The following is a 19507-nucleotide window of genomic DNA, read 5'->3' as shown; positions in this document are numbered from 1 at the left end:
TTTGTTCATGTATTGGGTCCTTTTCCCGCCAGTAGTTGAACATGTGCAAAGGACTGGGGAGCAGATGTGTGGCTCATCAATCACTAGCCGCGGCTCCAGCACCGAGCGCATGCGCCACAGAGTAGGCCTCCAGCACCGAGCGCATGCGCCACAGAGTGGGCCTCCAGCACAAAGCGCATGCGCCATAGAGTAAGCAAGTGTATATGTATAGGCTGTGGGGGAGCGCTCTGCGATGGGTAATCATGAGACTCCTGGCCCCCCCCCCATGACTTTTTCTTGACACTGCTTGCTGTTTGAGGCAAGGTAACTGTAAAGAGGTAGGGAGGTGACATTTCTCCGTGGGCTTTGCAGGCTGGGGTGGTGGAGCTAACAGACACCAGAGATGGTAGAACTTCCTTCCTTATAAGTAAATGCTTGTGACACAATAAACGCTCAGCCTCCAAGGTCTAGAAGGGACACACCCTTTGTGTTTTTAAGACGTTGATCTGACTCATTTTTTAGTGTATGGTTGTTGTGCTGAAAATGTGCACAGATCACGTCCCTGCTGTGCTGACAGAGGCAGGAGGAGGGGAACTGGAGTCACAGGTGTTAAAAGCCACAGTGTGGGTACTGGAAACTGGAGCCGGGTCCCCTGGAAGAGCGGCCAGTGCTGGTGACTAATGAGCCATCTCTCCAGCCCCCTTTGGGGTTTTTTAAGTAAGCATTCTCTTTAATGCACCTCCAATACTACTGCCACTGCATAAAATTCCTCTAACGTTCAAGTCAGCCTTTCTCTCGTTACAGAGAAAAGGAGCTCCTGCCAACCGTTTTTCCCAACCAGAGCCCCTGGTGCCACAGTCCCTCCGCCTCTCCACACCCGTACTGTTCTCTGATAGAGTCACGTGACCCAGACATCTCTGAGAGCAGGCCTAGTACACAGCCCAAGGCTCAATCAACCAAGCCGGAGCCAGCCTCAGGTAAGCCAAAAGCACGCTTGTTACTGGGGGAGGGGGTGCTTGCGTGCTAAGAATTAAAACTATTCAGATCCACATGCCAGACTGCGTTAGCTTTTTGTCTCTATGACAAATACCTGAGAGAAACAGTTCAAAAAAGGATAATTTATTTTGGTTCACAGAGGGGTTGGTAGGCACATGTGATTTGCCCGCTTTTTACCATGATGGCATAGTAAAGGAAAACTGTGCACCTCCTGGTGACCAGGAAGCAGAAAGGAGCCGTGTGGGGGAAGAGGCAGCCACAGAGGACCGCCGGCCTCCATCCATTTCTTCCTTCTATTGAGATTTGAATTCGTCCTAATCCACTCCCTCCCTCCAAGCCTCACCTTGGTTTCAATAATGAAGCCTTTGGGGACCCTTCATCAAAACTGTAACAACGGCTCTTAGAACAAGTATTGTGGGGTGTTCATTCGCAGCTGCTGTTTCAAGGTAACTAACTTCCGTAGTTCCATAAATATCTCTTAGTGAGCCAGGCGGTCAGAAGAGCCATGTGGCCAGCACGTGGTCTGTTTGTCTGGGGTGCATGTATTTATTTTTGAGACACTGCCTCACTCTATATCCCAGGGTAGCCTGACATTCACGGTGTATCCTAGGCTGTCTCTGAACTCATACAGTTCTCCTGCCTCAGTGTCCTGTTGCAATTCTTGAGAGTTGGCCAAAAGGAAAAAAATGCATTGTGCATTTAAAAAGTGGTCCTAGCCAGGTGTGATGGTGCGTGCCTGTAATCTCAGCACTCTGGGATCTCTGTGAATTCAAAGCCAGCCTGGTCTACAAAATGACTCCAAGACAGCCAAGGCTACACAGAGAGACCCCATCTGGAAAAACAAAAACAACCAAAAAAAGTGATCCTACACTTTATGCTGTAATTAAAAAAAAAACCAAACCCACTGGACGCCCGAACACACCCCAACAATGACCTCAAGTCATTATTCTCATTCAACCAGGAGCCCTGCAGCAAACAAGACTGTTTGCTGTTAAAATAGATGTTGGGGGGAGGGTTGTTGGGGGTCAATCTGGTTGCTGCCCAAATGAGCAGACTCACATACCCCCAAATGTTTGTAACCTTGACTAAAAGCTTATTCCTATTTGACCAAGAAAAAGTCATCATCCCCAGGCAGGGCAAGCGGGATGGGCGTGGCTAAGGTTCCCAGGCTTTGGGGGCAGAGAGGTTGTTGGGAAGGGAAGCAGCCAGAGACCAGAAGAGGATCTTGGGAAGGAGAAGAGGATCTTGGGAGGAGAAGAGGATCTTGGGAAGGAGAAGAGGATCTTGGGAGGAGAAGAGAGGGAAGAGAAGGAGGAAGGAAGCTGCTGACATAGGTGAGGTGGAGGAGAAGCACATGGCCAGAGTGGATGCAGGATTTGGCCCAGATAAGGAACATGAGCAAGAATTTGGGATTGTGGATGGGAGGTAGCTCGATAGAAATTATTAGAAGCAGATGGCATGGGATGGAGACTGGGAGTTATTGGAGGATGGCTTAGGATTAATCTCTGTCTTGCCCCAGGTAAAGTCTTGTTTTAATTAAATACAAGTATCTGTGTTTTCATTGGTTGATAGTGGGTTAGAAAATCCCCCTGTAATAATAATTAGCCTAATAGTAAGCACTCATTAGGCCATACTTCTAAATTAACAGCAACAGGGGTTGTTTCGTTTTGTTTTTGTCGTTGAGATAGGGCCTCCTAGCTGTCTCAGAATGGCTTTGAACACTTGAGGTTCCTGCCTCAGCCTCTGAGTTCTGGGATTATGGGTGTGTACCTGGCTGAGTTAACATATTTTTAATTGATTAGTGTATTTATTTACTTTACATTCTAATTGTAGCTTCCCCACCTCATCTCCTCCCAGTACCTCCCTCTCACTTCACCCACCCACCCCTCAGCCCCTTCTCCTCCATGGGTACCAGCCAGGCTTGGCATAGCAAGTTGCATCTTCTCCTATTGACAGACAAGGTGGCCCAGGTAGGGAAAGGATCCGAAGACAGGCAGTGTGGTCAGAGGTGGCCCTGCCCCTGCTGTTAGGACTCCGATATGAAGACCAAGCTGCACAGCTGTTACACGTGTGCAGAGGGCCTCGGTCAGTCCCACGCATGCTCTCTGGTTGGCGGTTCAGTCTCCATGAGCCCCTCTGGGCCCAGGTTAGTTGATGCTGTAGGTTTTCTTGTGGTGTCCTTGAGCCCTCTGGCTCCTTCAACCCTTCCCCCTCCCCCACTTCTACAGGAGTCCCCTAGGCTCCTCCAGATGTCTGTCTGTGGGTCTCTACATCTGTTTCTATCAGTTGCTGGGTGAAGCCTCCATGGTGACAGTTATGCGAGACTCCTGTCTGCAAGAATAGCAGAGTATCGTTAACAGTGCTGGGGTGGCCTCCCTCTCATGGCATGGGTCTCAAGCTGGACCAGGCAGTGGTTGGCCATTCCCTCCATTTCTGCTCTGTCTTTATCCCTGCATATCTTGTAGGCAGGACAAAATGTGGGACTGGGGTTTTGTGGCTGTGTTGGTGTCCCTCCCTCATTGGAAGTCTTGCCTAGTTACAGGAGATGGCTGCCTCAGGCTCCGTAGCCCCTACTGTGAGAAGTCTTAGCTAGGGTTGCCCTCATAGATTCCTGGGAGTTTCCGTTATCTTAGGTTTCTAGCTCCTCCCAGAGACACCCCGGCCCTGACACCAATCCAGTTGTCTCTCTCAGTACTCTTTCCCTCTTCCCCCAACCTCATCACTCCTGCTCTCATCCCTACCCTCTCCCCAACCTGGTCCCCTCCTTGCATCCACCCCACCATGTCTAATCTGTTTCCCCTTCTCAGTGGGATTCAAATGTGACCCTGCCTGGTCCTCCTTGTTAGTTAGCCTCTTCTGGTCTGTGGATTGTAGCATGGTTGTCCTGTACTTTATGGCTAATTTTCACTTATAAGTGAGTACATACCATGTGTGTGTTTCCGGATCTGGGTTACCTCACTCAGCATGAGCTTTTCTAGTTCCATCCATTTGCCTGTAAATTTCACGATTTCTTTGTTTTTAATAGCTCAGTAGTATTCTGTTGTGTAAATATACCACAGTTTCTTTATCTATTCTTCGGCTGAGGGGATCTAGGTTGTTTCCAGATTCTGGCTATTATGACTAAAGCTGCTATGAACGAAGTTGAGCAAATGCCCTTGTTGTATGGTGGAGCATCATTCAAGTATGTGCCCAGGAATGGTGTAGCTGGGTCTGGATGGAGAACTATTCCCAGTTTTCAACATAAAGGACTTAACTTTGATGTTACCTGGAGATCTGATCGATTTTGACATATTTTTCTATTCCCATATTGTTTCATTCTGCAGCCATGCAGATAAACATTCTGTATCTACCACAGCGGCCATCCTCGTGTGATGTGTATACACAGGGTCAAGGGTTGCTTCCAGAGGGCTAGTCAAATGCTTTTTGTCCTCCACTGTCCCCCTGTGCACGTGCTCATCTGTGCAGTACGTACAGCTTCCCCTGCTCCTAGAGAAGCTCTGGGCGAAGGAGCCTCCTTTCCTGTTCCTAGAGAAGCACTGGGCAGAGGAGCCTCCTTTCCTGCTCCTAGAGAAGCGTTGGGCAGAGGAGCCTCCTTTCCTGCTCCTAGAGAAGTGCTGGGCGCAGGAGCCCTGTTTCCTCCTTCCTGGGAACTTTCCATGCTCAGAAGCTGATGGATGTTGACCAGCCCGTTCAGTGTTATGCAAGAAAGCCCAAGTGTTAAAAGACAAGAAAAATGAAAATTCTCACATCCTGTTACCCCTTAATGTCATAATTCTTTTCTTAGTAACAATATATGCTTACAAACATGGTTGTTATGACACACACCATATGGTGGCTGGACTGATTTATAACAGCACTACAGAGCCCAGCTCATCATCCATCAAGTAGATGAGTAAATGTTGACATAAGGCGCAGCACGCACTGAACCACTGCAATAGCATCAGTGAACACTGTCAGCACCTCATCGAGCCACAGGCTCCAGGCAGAGACTATAGTGGGTGAGTCCAGTAATAGAAACTTTAACATCTTAACCCTGTTGTCAATAATTGGAAGAGTTATCTAAAAGAAGAGCTACTTGTGTAAGGAGAGGTTCTATTTCCTGGCCCGAGAGTGTTTCTACGTATTTGTTAGCTGCTGTTGGGATGTACAGTCAAGATTTGTGCACCGTCTATCTATTGATACTTACATTTATTTTTTTAATGTGATGACAAGGGCTGGGCAGATAGCTCAGTCAGTAAAGTGCTTTTCTTGCAAATACAAGAACGTGAGTTCAAAAGCCTGGCGCATAGTGACAGTGTTTATAACTACAGCTCTGGAGAGGTGCAAACAGGAGCAGCTCTGGAGACTGCAGGCAGGAGCTGCCCAGTCAGCCTGGCACTCTCCAGGCTTCTGAGAGCTCTGGTTTCAAAACACTGCCAGTGTCTAAAGGCTGGCACCTGAGGCCTACACATGCAGCATGTGAGCGTGTGCATGCACACACACACACACACGCACACACACACACACTCGCACACACACACAAGCACACACGCACTCGCACACACACAAGCACTCGCACACACAAACACACACACACGCACACACACACACACACTCTCACACGCACACAAACACACACGCACAAGCACACACACACAAGCACACACGCACTCGCACACACACACAAGCACACACGCACTCGCACACACACGCACTCGCACACACACGCACTCGCACACACAAGCACACACTCACTCGCACACACACAAGCACTCGCACACACAAACACACACACACACACACTTTTGTAATCTGACAACACAGAAGGAAAGCGAGGAAGATATGACTGCAGTAATGCACAGTGATGACTGCGCTCTGACAGGAATGGATAGAGAATCCATCAGCTCACTCATCAATGACCTCAGTGGCCATTACTGATGTGAAGCTTATTTAATGGAAGAAAAGTGGCCTCACAAATAGGTCAAGGCCGACCATTCCACTATGATATGTTGGGAACTTATATTAATGCCTGTAGCTCAGTGATTTCGGGCATCCCCCATGCCACAGATGGCTACTCGGTGCTGTAAAACATTCTTCCTTTAAGATACAAGACCCAAAGGTCCAGAGAGATCCAGCCATAATAATTGCCTTTACCTGTGTGACAGCTAGCAGAACCACGTGGCCCCAGCATTCCGAACAAGACACACTGAAGCTCTGGGCACAGCGTCCCCTGAGTCCCTTGCATTGCAAGCTTCTCTGTGGTGAAGACAGTGCAGGCAGAGCCCCTGGCTGGAGCCACCCTGTGTCTGCGCCTTTGGGGCTGTTAAAAGAGATACAGACACCTTGGTTAAGCCATCGCTAGGTTGCATTGTAGCACCTGATCCAGGAGACTCTGCATTTAGTTTCAGACATTGGGCTCCGGGTAAAAAGAGGGGAAAGGTTCACAGATAACAGACCTTTTTTTAGACATTTTTTAGACAAATGTGGGACCAGAGAGCTAGTTCAGTTCCAGGTCCCCTCATGGAAAGTTCACAGCCATCCGCAGCCCTAGTTCCTGGTGAGGCAAAACCCCGTTTTGGCTTCAGTGGGCATCAGCAGTCATGCACACCTTCACACGCAGCTCACACGCTGCTCACATTCAAGTGCACACTCACACACACACACACACACACACACAAGTGAAACCTTCAGGAGACAGATGACTTGAATGTAGGACATGAGTTTTACGTGTTAAGCTTTGTTCTCATATGTGTTAGCTGCCTGTGGTTGCCTGGGTCGTTCTTAGGGAAATCATACTGAAATCACTGTTTGCACACTCATAGTTGAATAACGGACCCACAGACATGATGTAAAGGTGGCAAAAGGCTGAGTCTAGGTGGTAAGTGACAGATGTGCAGGTGTGTTTGTGGCTCTTCTCACTGGCCTGACCAGATGCCTGACCAAAGTGACTTAGGGGGTGGTTTGGAAGTGGCTGTGGAGGCAGGCACGGCTTGGCAGTAGTGGCAGGAGCCTTCGGCTGTTGACTCACACTGGGGAGGGTCAAATAGCAGAGCAAGGGCAGTGGTGGTGCCCAGCTGGATTCCTCCCCATTTTCTGTTGTTGTTGTTGCTGCTGCTGCTGTTCAGTCTTAGGACTGTGCCACCCACATCATGTTCCCCACCTCGTCCTCTCGGGCAGAGCCCTCACAGACAGCGGAAGCAGGCCGCAGTGGTGCCTGGGCACTTACTGCCCCATCCAGTTTGGAGGTTAAGATTTTCATCACAGGTACAATAGTCACTGATATTTTCTGTGTGCTTGAATGTTTTTAAGATTTAAGAATTTTTTATCTGTGTATTTGTGTCTCTGTGTAAGTGTATGCCATGTGTGTGGTACCCATGGAGACCAGGAGAGGGTGTCTGATCCCCTGGAACTGGAGTTAGGGGCAATTGTGAGCCACCTGATATGGCTGCTGAGAACCTCTCAAGGGTGGAACCAGGGTCTCCAGAAACTGTTCTTCAATGAAAACAGGAAGTAGAAGTCAGCATCAGAGACATTGTGGGCTGCTGTGTGGGCCTGAGGTTTGCCGCGCACAGAGGAATCCTGGGAATGCAGGGTGTGGCCACTCTCTAGCAGCTGGGTTTGCAACCCCCCACCCATGTTCCTTTAGCAGAAGGTGCTATCTTCTCACAGTGCTAGCCTAAGGTTGTGGATGGCCTTCTCAGGCTCCTCGGGGGACCCCGCTTAAAAGGGAAAACTTGTCCTGAGGACAGTGACAGTAGCAAGGGTCTATTCCAACTGTGGTTTGAACCTGGAATGTACCTCATAGGCCCACGGATCTGAACATTTGGGCTCCAGCTGCGACTGTTGGAAGGTCATGGAAACTTAGGAAGGCGGAGCCTGCACAGAGGAAGTGAGGTCACTGGGTGGACCTAGAAGTTCTGACAAGCTGGCCTTTCTGTCTGCTCCTCTGCTTCCTACCTCACACTGCTGCCGCCATGCCAGAAGCGACTGTTCTTCCCTTACGCTGTTCTTGTCAGGCAAGAAGAGGAAGTGCCATGCCTGGTGACTGACCAGGCTTTGCCTTGGGTAGGGCTGAACGCACCTGGCCCGTCAGCCATGCTGCAGTCTGCAGTACGTGTGCTTCAGCTGAGCACCGCACAGCTGCTGCCATCTTCAGCATCAGTTACCGTGGTGAAAATAGTCTTCATTTCTGAAGCTTGCGAAGTCACACAATGAAAGTTCACTGTCAGGAAATAAGTGACACCAGAGCCTGTGCAGCAATAAGACATTTAAAGTCTCATCAACGCAAGGTCTATACAGCAGGATCACACCTAGGGGACATTGCTTGAGCTGGACGCTGGGCCTTCACTCATTAGAGCTCATTAGAACTGGCGTGTCTGCCTTGGGACCGAGGTGTTTGCCCATAAATTGCTTCCAAAGCAGGTTTGATATAGATTTCCTTTATGTGGTCAAGTTAGCATGTGTTCTGTTCATTGTTGCTTGCTTGTTTTATAGAGTTTACATTTATTGAATTAAGACTTTGGAGTGTCTGTGATCACATTTCTATGGCTGGCAGGAAAGCCCCAAGTGTAGCAAGAGTCACTTGTTGGCTGAACAGTAGCTTTTCTCTGCCTTGAAGTTAGAGTGCTCATCTTCCATGAAGCACATGTTTCCTCCGTGTCTCTGATTTTTATTCTTCTTTGGCAGAGACTCTTACAAGTTGGTTTATGGACCATGAGCTATTTAAAATTTCTTATTTTAAGTTATTGTCAAAATAATTATACATACGTACATAACTACACAAATACTTTTATAGGATTTTTTGTACCACATGAGAATATATATGATGCATATATCAATATCACACACACACACACATATATAATGCAAAAATTAATGAAATAATGGGTCAAGGAGGGGTACACAGGAGAGTGTGGAGGGAGAAACGTGAGGGGGGAGGATACAATTATATTATGACCTCAGCATTTTTTAAAAAAATTAAAAAGAGTAAAAGAAAGAAAGAAAGAAAGGAAAAGAATTTGGGGAGGAAGTTACCTGTGGCTGCCCATTGCCACAATCCGGGAGGACTCCCGGCCGCTGGGCCACCTCGCAGCATGGACCCCATGTGAAAGCCCCCCTATCCCACGTTTCCAGCTAGGTGGCGGGGGTGGGGGCGGCAAGCAAGGGTGGTGAGGGGAATGAAATCAGAATTACCTGTAGCTCCTGCTCTGCCATCTTGGGTGCTCTCACACACCTTCACCTGCACAGACTTGAAAGTCCAGTTTTACCAGAGGCTGAGGCTCCAGGAAAAGGGAACTAGGGTCATTAGATCAAACATGTCACAAGAGTCTGACAATAATAAAAGACTGGTGGCCTTAGTGCCCACGCCCAGTGACCCTCCCTTCAACAGGAGAAGAGCCTGGAAGTTGTGCCTGGAGACCCCTGTCTGTGGCCACCAAGGCGATGAGGACAGTGTTGCCACCGTAGCCTGTCTCTGTGACTACTACAAGGTTCCTCGAGACAAGAGACTTCTGTCTGTGAACAAAGCAAGTGACAGCCAAGAAGGACCAGGATAAAAGACACTGTCTCGGCACCCACTGAAGCCCAGAGCAGTTTGAGCAGAGGCAAGAACCTAGTGCAGGTCTTGAAGACTGTCGCAGTGAAACTCTGCCTAAGTCAAGACCACGGGGAGAGTTCAAAGCTCGAGGAGGACAGGGCGTCCATCACCGGGAGCCCAGCGGTCATCTCTGTGTCAGGCTTTGCCATGGTGAATGCTGAGGATCTCACACCGGTGTTCATGGCACCCCAGTGCACTGTCCCCACGCAGCACGACCTCCCCTCCACAGCCAGCCTCAGCTCCCATCTCAAGGATGACCAGCGAGCGAAGCACACCTCGCAGCATGTACAGGGAGAGCTTCAAAGCTGGGGCCTCAGAGAAATTCCAGAGTGCTTCTGTTGGTGCTGAGGAGTGTTTGTATGACAAGACAGGAAGTGGGACATTTCAGCTCACCCTGGGAGCCGCCAAACCTCTCCGTCAGAAGCAGGTGAGGGCCCCATGGCCTACTCAACAAAGGACAGGTCTGTGTCTTAACACTCAGTGAGACTGGAGACAACAAATGCTTCCGGCACCCCATCAGCAAGGTCAGGAGTGTAGTGATAGTGGTCTTCAGTGAAGACAGGAACGAGACCAACAGCTGAGATCCTGGCCGTACCGGCACTCCCAGCAGCACGCTGCCAAGCAGAGGGCCCTCAGCATCGCTGATTACAAGCAGAGCCTCAACACCACTGGAAACACTGAGGGGATCGCCTATAGCGCTGTTTCCTTCATCTGGAAGCTGAACAAAGAGGCAAAGATTTTCATCAGCATGAACTGCTTGTGTACAGACGTCCCCTCCAAGAAACGCGCGAAAGGACTTCCTTTGATGTTTCAGAGCGGCACATGCAGTTATAATAACCGTAGCAATAAACGCACCCACAGAGCGTGCTGCCAGATCAAGGTCTTCTGCGACAAGGGAGCAGAAAGAAAAATCCGAGGGGGACAGAGAAAACAGAACAGGAAGAAAGGGAAGGGGCAGGTCTCCCAAGCCCGGAGTAACAACTCCTCTCACAGAAGAGGTTGGCTGCCACACCCTTACAGAAGAGTGACATCACGTACTTCAGAACCATGCCGGACTTGCACTCCTCGGACCAGATGTTCACTTGGCAAAGCTGCAGAGGACTGGACAGGTGTGTTAGTTACAGCACCGATGAGGAAGGAGAAGGCAGCAGTGGCCAGGGTAAATGGACGTTCAGGCCCGTGGAAGAAGAGTTTGATCGGACGCCATCTAAACAGATTAAAAAAGAAAATGGAAAGCGAGTTCTCCTGTACATGAGGAAGGAGAGCGATCACGTGTTCGAGGTTCTGATGCTGAAATTGCCCGTGGTGAGGGGCTTGATGGAAGCACTGTCTGAGAAGTGTGGGCTGCCACAAGAAGAGCAAAGGGGATGCCCTGGAGAGCATGGATGATGACATCGTGGAGCACTGTTCAAGTGAGGACACCTTTATCCTCAACATGGAGAGCACAGTGGAAGGCTTCAAGGTCATGCGTGCAGAGGGAAACCTGAGCCCCTCAGCACATGTCCGCTTGACGGGAGCTTTCGGGGCACTCCTTCAGGGGACAGATGCGACCCTGGCTGCCCCAGAGCCTGGAGACCCAGCTCACCCATCTCACCTGACTGTTACAGGACTGCTGGGAAGGGGGCGGGTCCCAAGGCCCAGTTGCTCGGAGCTGAAGCTTCAGCCCTCCACAAATCCCGCCCCCCCCCAGAACCTGGAGTCCAGGCCCCCCAGGACTTCCGGGAGCCCGTCCCCTTCAAGGGCAGCACAGCCAGTCAGTCCACTCACCTCAAAGGGCCTGGGGAGCTGCAGTGTGTCTTCTTACTCTGGATGAACAAGCTGGGCTGCCACTTGGTGCAGCAGTCTTCACGGGGGGGGGGGTGGGGAACAGGTGGAGAGTAAGGAGGATGCCCATTTACTGGCCCCAAGCCTTAAGATTGTTCTTAGCAAGGTCATTTTGCTTAAGTACCTCTAGGGGATGTCAACAAAGAGCCACTGGGCCTTGAACAGGAAGACATTCCCTACAATGTCAGTAATAAGGGGCACAAAGTCTGCCTGGCGGCCATGTACACAGTTTGTATGTAATATTGCAATAATATATTCTACCTGTGGTGTGCGGGCATGTTTACTGCCGTTGGCCTGGAGGGGCATACCTGGAGACTCAGAGCATTCTGCTGTATCCAAGAGGAGGCTACGAAAGAGGTCTCTGGGGTGTCACGTGACTGTGGTGAATGCCAAGACGGACTTGTCATTGGGCCATGCCTGAGGACTTGTTTCCCCAGATGGAGCCGTCTCTCGGCAAACATGGCTCTCCCTCGCGGCCATCGCATCTTATCTCTTGGTGATATGTTGTCTAACCGCGTCATTGGACCTGTTTGGGAAAGGCCCTACGGCCAGCGCCTCCTTTAGCTCTGGTGCAGGACACCTCTGGAGCTTTGTGCGAACTTTCTGCAGGGATCTGCACTAGGGCCCTGTCGCTGGGACCTGCTGCAGAACTGCTCAGCTGACATGTGGATCCAGGAACTGCTTGGCTGGGGCTGTGAGGAGCAGACATTGCTTGCTCTTGCTTCTGGAGAGACGAGGCGATGCATCCTGTCCTTGGAAAACGTGGGAGACCTGGCACTTCTGAAACCAGCTTTGGGAGCCACGTGGAAAAGCCAAGGCTGTTTCATCCTCTCCTTGCCCTTGGGGAGGGGTCAAGAGAAAATGGCTTCCAAAAACAGTCTCTGTAGCTTAGGGATGTGTATGTGCCCCCCCGCCCCCGGGCTGAGCACTAGTTTAGATAACCATGCACATCCCACCGCAAAGCCTGGACAATGGGACAGCATCCATGGGAAGGGCCAGACCTGTCTATGAAGCACTTTGATGTCTTCCCTGGAGGCTCTGCTTCCGGCTCCTGCCTTCTAGCCCCTTCTGTCGCTAAGGCATAGCACAGCTGAGGCTGACATTAGCCCAGCTATTGCTCTCCAAAGCCACAGAGAAATCAAATGGGATGGAGGATAGGTGCTGTAACCAAGAGGATCCCAGAGAATAGCAGGGGCACCTTTCTGAGAGCTCACCAGACTCCTTACCCCTCTCTGTGTTGCCAAAGGCTTGCATCCTGGGCTCAGCTCTATCCCAGTCCTCTTCTCCACTTTAAACGCTGCTCCTTGAACCAGCAGCTTGGGGACCCTCCAGAGTACTCGTGGGTCTCTGCTCTAAGACAAACTCAGTATTGGGGATACATATTTCCCGTGCTATGGCCCTTGGGGTCAGCACCAAACATGACTGGTAGACCTATGAGGCAGGCTCGGGCTTCCAGAGGAGGGAGGGAGACCTGTAGCAACCTGACAGGTCTATCCAGGCTCTCTGGAAAACTGCTGGTCTGCTCTGAGGCTGAAGACAAGCCAGAGATGGCTTTGCCTTTGTCCCGAGTTGCTACAGTCCTTGTGATAGCCGTCACCAGAACAAGGGACGTGAAGCTAGTACCACAAAAGAGTGGCATAGTGTCGGGTCTGTTGGACTTGCGAGCATCTGCCTCTGGCTGTGTCAGCAGAGCTTTGCTGAGCATCAGTTCCTGAACAAAAACACTCCAGCAAGTTAGAGAAGCTTGCCGTCTCAACTTTTTCCCCTGTGTACAGAAGCTACCTGATGTCAACCTCTGGCCTCCATCAGCACACACATGGGTGAGCACAGATGTGTACATAATCATTAGCCACACACTGTGTAAAAAAGACATGACAAAAAAAAGACATGACAGTATGCTAGGGAATATACTAGAGATGTATGAATCTTTATACAGGAAGTGTTAAACAACAGGAGAGCCAGCGTCTCCTGTGGGAGAGAAAGACCGATTCCTGTCAGAGGGGATCAGAAATGACTTGAGAAAACACTGCAGAGTGCCAGGTGTCCGTCCATGTGCCCTTAACAAACTAAGAACACTCATCAAAGCAAAAGGATGTCAGCCGTGGGTTTGAGGGTAGCAACATCCTGCTGATTTCCAGAATGCGGGCTGAGTGTGTAACTATTTTTAAGGGAAAGGACAGAGGAAAGAGAGCAGCGCTGTGAGCCCCTCCTCACAGGTGCTGCTTGAGTAGCCAGATACGCACTCTGCTGTTGTAACCCTAATAAAAGCATAGCCCCATCAGGACTGGGCCTTTTACCTCAGAGAGCTCAACACGGCACACGTGCTGTAGACTTCTCTTTAGCGAGGAGCGAATGTGACCCCACTTATGGAGAATTATGTCATTAATGATCCATTTCCTCACATAATTAAAAATACGACTTCACGAATTCAGAACATCCCAGTTGAATTAAGAAGGGACTAACCAAAAAAATAAAAAAAATAAAAATAAAAATAAAATAAAAAAGAAGGGACTAACCATTTTAGCTCCCATTATCAAAGAAATTATCATCACTCTCCAAGACTCAAACACCTCATGGTGAGGGTTCCTATAAAGGACTATAGGCCTACTTCCTTGTGTTTCTTGAGATAAAGGCTTATGGGATTCAAAACCCTTGTGCTCGGGCTAGCCAGGCTACAAGGACATACATGAAATACGTGCAGGGCTTGTCTCATGCCCACAGGGTGTTCTGGAAGATGGATGGCAGTGACTAAACTACTGCCCGCACACTACCCATCAGATTAGATTAGACTAAATACAGTAAAACCCAAGTTGCAATACAGGCCCATGAATAGTCAGGACGTTTACACTGTGCCGTGCCAAATAGATTCCTGATTCATTGGCTTCAGGAAACAGTCCGTGGCTGAGAACATCCCTGTCCACCATCCTCTTACAACTGAGACTTGGGGGTGGTTCTTTCTAATCATACACTGGCAAAAACTTGGTGACTCAGAACTTGTCCAGCGTGACTGAAGGCTCTTCCTGTTCTTTCCAGAGCCGCTCACTATGGTCTTAGAATATTTTGTTTGGTTGGTGTTGGTTTTTCTGAGACTTTACTGTGGAAGTCAGGTAAGCTGTGTGCACTTAACAGTGTAGCCAAGACAAGTGTAAACCCTTGTGTCTGGGGGTGTCACCTCTGCCTCCGTGCTGAGACCCTTGTGTCTGGGGGTGTCACCTCTGTCTCCATGCTGAGAACCTTGTGTCTGGGGCGTCTCACCTCTGCCTCTATGCTGAGACTAAAGGCATGATCACCACACCAGCCTATACTTAGAATGCTTTGCTCTCGTTTTTTACTTCGTAGGCATAGTGCATGCTCTCACCTGTGGCACACAAGCCATGTGACCTTGGTGTCATTCAGTTTGCCGCTCTTCCATTGACACACTGGCTCATACGGAAACATGATGTTTATACAATTTGACCTTGAGTTCCACACAAGCACAACCATCTCTCCCAGGTTCAGGGCCGCCCATAGATCTAACCAGTATCAGATTTGACCAACCACAGGATGAAGACATTCAGAAATAAATTCCTAACTGTGTGCAGTATCATTTTTTCTTAAAGAAACAGTACAACGTTGACACAGAGTAGTAACACTGTGTGTAGTATTTTACAAGTACTGCAGGTACAGCTTAAAGTATGGCTGTACAGGGGAATGGTGTGGATTGTATGCAAAGGCCGCTATTTATACAGGAGCCTTGAGAGTCTGTGAGAGCAGACACTGAGCCCCACAGATGTTACCTCACCCTTGATCCAGATGGCAGACAAGAGACACAGGGTCCTCTTCTGTCCACACATCTTCCTGTGCCGCCCATATCCCCTCCCCTGGTCACTCTCATTGTAGGAGGTATGAGTGTAAAAAAAAAAAAAAAAAAAAATCACTGGAGAAATTTCATAAGCAGCGTGTCATTCTACAGTCTTCTGCTTTTAAAACAAAATGTTACCCAGCCAAGCCAGCCTGGGCTGCGCTGATAGAACAACTTGGTACAACCTCTGCTGACAGCAAAACGAGGGCGGATACAGCTCTGTGCTGGGTAGAGCTCTGCAGCGTGTTCAGCCGGTCTGCAGTACTGAAATAACTTGTGCGCACACACATGCCTTCCAGGGTTTTATTCTTTTCTCAGTTTTGATCATATTTTGAGTGTGTCTCCTTTTAAATTATTCACTGAAACTGTGGACCTCACTATAATGAGAGCTGTTTTCCTCAGGTAGTTCCTTAGCTACTTGCTTCTAGCCTCCATTAAACCCTGCCTTCAAACCATAGACCCCTTCAAATTAAAGAAAACTGGTGTTGCTAGCTGATTCTAAAATTGTTTGTTCTGCAAAAAGTCGAAACTTGGGACATGGACCTGAATCCTGCCCTTTTTATTTTTAGAGACCAAGAAAAAGAAATCAAAGTCGAAAGAAACTAGGAAACAGTTCAATCTATGAAAGTAAGTAACTATTGTAGACTTGCTTTCTCTAAACCAAAATGTTACCACAAATAATTGTAATAATGTTTGAGGGTCTCACTTTATGGCTAACGCCAGCCTCAAGCGCGCGTTAATCCTCCTGCTGCCTCAGTCTCTTGACGTGATAAAGTGTTTGGAATACTACAGGACATGCCTTGTTCTTTCTTTCTTTCTTTTTTTTTTTTTTTCTTCCTTCTTTATTGTTTAAAGACATGGTCTCGTGACATAGCTTTGGCTGGCCTGGAACTTGCTATGTAGAATGTGCTGGCCTCCAACTCACAAGGATCCACCTGCCTCTGTCTCCTGAGTGAGCCTAAAGTTGTGTGCCCCAAAGCTTAGCGACCTATCTGCATTCTCTCATTTTCTCACAAACGTTTCTGTTGCTTTTAAATCTATGAGGCTTTGTCGTCTTGTTAAATGATGTGCTTTCTAAGAATAAGAAATAATTCACCCTGATCTTCATTTTATCTTTGTTCATGGATATGTAATATGCCACTGAAATTGAGCCAAAACTCTACATGTAAAGCAACATGGTCCATTCCATGTGAGTGACACACTAGTTGCATAGCAGACACCACTCTGACTTAAGAGCCCACAAGGCTCTGTACTAGGACTTTTTTGTTTGTTTGTTTGTTTGTTTCTCTGTGAAATAGTCCTGGCCATCCTGGACTCACTTCTGTAGACCAGGCTAGCCTTGAACTCACGGAGGCAGCCTGCTTCTGCCTCCTGAGTGCTGGGACTAAAGACATGTGCCACCACGCCCACCCGGGACACTGTTAAGAATATTGGGAAGAAGAGAGGGAATGCTGTCTTCGGGGATCCGGTTACCTAACAGCTGGACATCACCTACGCAGTCACTATTAGAGTTGCTTCATCTTGTTTTGGTGTATCAATGCGTGTTTCTGAGGGTGAGTCCAGCAAAGGCGTCGTGGTGGTTGAGAACAGCCCCCATAGGCTCCAGGGTCTGCATCTTGAGTTGCTTGGGAAGGATTAAGAGCTGTGACCCTGTTGGAGGAGGTGTTAACGTCACCAGCTTTGAGGTTTCAAAGCTCACATCAGGCCCACTTAGCTCTTTCTGCCTCATGGTTGTGTCTCAACTACGGCTCCCATGCCATACCTGCCTGCTGCCATGCCTCCTACAATGATTGCTGTGGACTCTACGCCTCTGAAACTGTGAGCTCAAGTAAACATCTGCTTTGTCATGTCTTGGTCACAGATTCTAATCACAACAACAGAAAAGCAGCTAGGCCCTGCAGTTCTGTTGTTTTAAATGATTCCTCTAAAAAGCCAAGGGCAAGGCATGACCATGTCTTTCCACAGTTCACACCTACAATCCTTTTTCTCATGTCTTTCCGCAGTTCACACCTACAATCCTTTATTCTCATGTTGTTGTGATCTTTATCTGCCTGGCTCTGGACCGTCTCTTGGTTTAAGATTGTAAACACAGCACCATGGCCCTAACCTGTGAGTCCTCTGGCCCGTCAGGGAGACCTGACTGCCTGCCTATTCCTCACAGCCTGGTGTCCCCTCAGGTCCTCCAGCTCTCGTCATATGCACCAACCTTTCAGGTTGTCTCTGTTTGCTGGGTATGTTCTGTCATAAACAGGAGCTAAGAGGGGCGGGTGATTTGTTTGGTTTAAAAAAAAAGAAAAGTGTTGTAGATGTTTAGGTTTTTTGATAGTCTTCCTCTGATGTTATTTTACCTATGATGGCTCCAGGCTTGTTCCTGGACTGATAGCTTTCATTTCATTCCATTCTACCCTGTTTTGAAAAGTTCAAGGCCTCTGTCACCTTCGCTGTCTCTTCTCAGAGTCTCCACCCCCACCTGCTGGTGTCTCTGGGACTGACAATGTACCTCCAGAATATTCCTGAGGCCTTCCCAGGAGCAGAAGTTTATTTCTTCTTTTTATCTGTTAGCAAATGACAGCTTCTGGAGGTGCTGTCCACTCAGAGGTAAAGCGAAAGCTTTCTGTTTCTTACTCCCATTTGTGAGTGGTCCTGGTGACCCCAGCCCTGTGTTGGGGAGTGTTTCAGGCTTCTATGATCTCGCCTGAGGACACAAGGTAGGCAAGAAGGCCCTCAGTGTTAGCGCTGAGCGTGTAACTTCCTAAAGTCAGTCAGACAGTGGGCAGCAGCCAATAGGCAGGAGTCTCAGCCTGATGTCAGTGACTCCCCCACCGCCTGCCCCAAACCTGGGCTCTAAAATCATCTCTGTCTCACCGCCCTGCCCTGTGACCTGTCTGCAAGTATAAAAAAGAGCACATTTAGAATCAAGACTAGGAGAAACAATTTATAGATTTGTTTTTATCTTTCATTATAGGCAGGGGTTAGAAATGTGCATGTGAGAGCACGTGTGTCCTTGGAAGCCAGAAGACAGGTTAGATTCTCTGGACCTTAAATTCAAAATGTGAGCAGACTGACGTGGGTACTGGGGAACCAGACTTGGCACTGAACTCTGGTCTTTTGCAAAAGCAGTATGCACTGGGGGACAGGGAGCCATCCCCTCAGCCCCTAGAAGACGCATTCTCATCCAAAAGAAGTCAGCTTCAGAGTCTGAGCAAAACACTGAAAGATGGAGGCTCCACTCCAGTGCTGCTAGTTCAGTAGGTTGCTGATTATTAAAAAGAATGCAAGCAAATCCTACTTCTTCCCAGGGGTGTTGGCTAATGAAGTTTCTGCATGACACTGTGTGCAGCCCCTATGTGGGGGAGTCCTGGCAGAGATGCAGTGTGCAGGCCCTGTGTGGGGGAGTCCTGGCAGAGATGCAGTGTGCAGCCCCTGTGTTGGGGAGTCCTGGCAGAGATGCAGTGTGCAGCCCCTGTGTGGGGGAGTCCTGGCAGAGATGCAGTGTGTAGCCCCTGTGTGGGGGAGTCCTGGCAGAGATGCAGTGTGCAGCCCCTGTGTCAGGGAGTCCTGGCAGAGATGCAGTGTGCAGCCCCTGTGTGGGGGAGTCCTGGCAGAGATGCAGTGTGCAGCCCTGTGTCGGGGAGTCCTGGCAGAGATGCAGTGTGCAGCCCCTGTGTGGGGGAGTCCTGGCAGAGATGCAGTGTGCAGCCCCTGTGTGGGGGAGTCCTGGCAGAGATGCAGTGTGCAGCCCCTGTGTGGGGGAGTCCTGGCAGAGATGCAGTGTGCAGCCTCTGTGTCGGGGAGTCCTGGCAGAGATGCAGTGTGAAGCCCCTGTGTAGGGGAGTCCTGGCAGAGATGCAGTGTGAAGCCCCTGTGTGGGGGAGTCCTGGCAGAGATGCAGTGTGTAGCCCCTGTGTGGGGGAGTCCTGGCAGAGATGCAGTGTGCAGCCCCTGTGTGGGGGAGTCCTGGCAGAGATGCAGTGTGCAGCCCCTGTGTCGGGGAGTCCTAGCACAGATGCAGTGTGCAGCCCCTGTGTGGGGGAGTCCTGGCAGAGATGCAGTGTGCAGCCCCTGTGTCGGGGAGTCCTAGCACAGATGCAGTGTGCAGCCCCTGTGTCAGGGGGTCCTGGCATAGATGCAGTGTGCAGTGGGGGAGAAGGAAAAGGCACCAGCCAGAGGGGAGACTTACCTCCAGTTCTAACATGGCAGCTGGTGAATCCAGTTTACAGGACTGAAGCCCAGACACTGCTGGGTCTATGGTGGGCGGGAGCACGGGTTGACCAGGAGTGCTTAGATGTGTG

At 49.5% G+C, this 19507-nt stretch overlaps 1 protein-coding gene and 1 pseudogene across 1 annotated transcript in view; both read left to right on the top strand.

The window, feature by feature from the left end:
- Nucleotides 1–19507, top strand: part of Lmntd1 (lamin tail domain containing 1) — a 54647-nt gene that overhangs the window by 24843 nt on the left and 10297 nt on the right. The window contains exons 7-8 of the mRNA XM_051154635.1: nucleotides 784–956; nucleotides 15785–15842. Coding sequence (XP_051010592.1) covers nucleotides 784–956; nucleotides 15785–15840 — 229 coding nt within the window. The 3' untranslated portion in view covers nucleotides 15841–15842. The remainder of the gene's footprint in view (nucleotides 1–783; nucleotides 957–15784; nucleotides 15843–19507) is intronic.
- On the top strand, nucleotides 9270–11363 carry LOC127196926 (grainyhead-like protein 2 homolog; annotated as a pseudogene).

The sequence above is a fragment of the Acomys russatus genome, chromosome 13 (assembly GCF_903995435.1).
Source record: "Acomys russatus chromosome 13, mAcoRus1.1, whole genome shotgun sequence".
NCBI classification, from domain to species: domain Eukaryota; kingdom Metazoa; phylum Chordata; class Mammalia; order Rodentia; family Muridae; genus Acomys; species Acomys russatus.
Note: the sequence above shows the minus strand (reverse complement) of the source record. Positions and strands in the feature narration are given on the sequence as shown.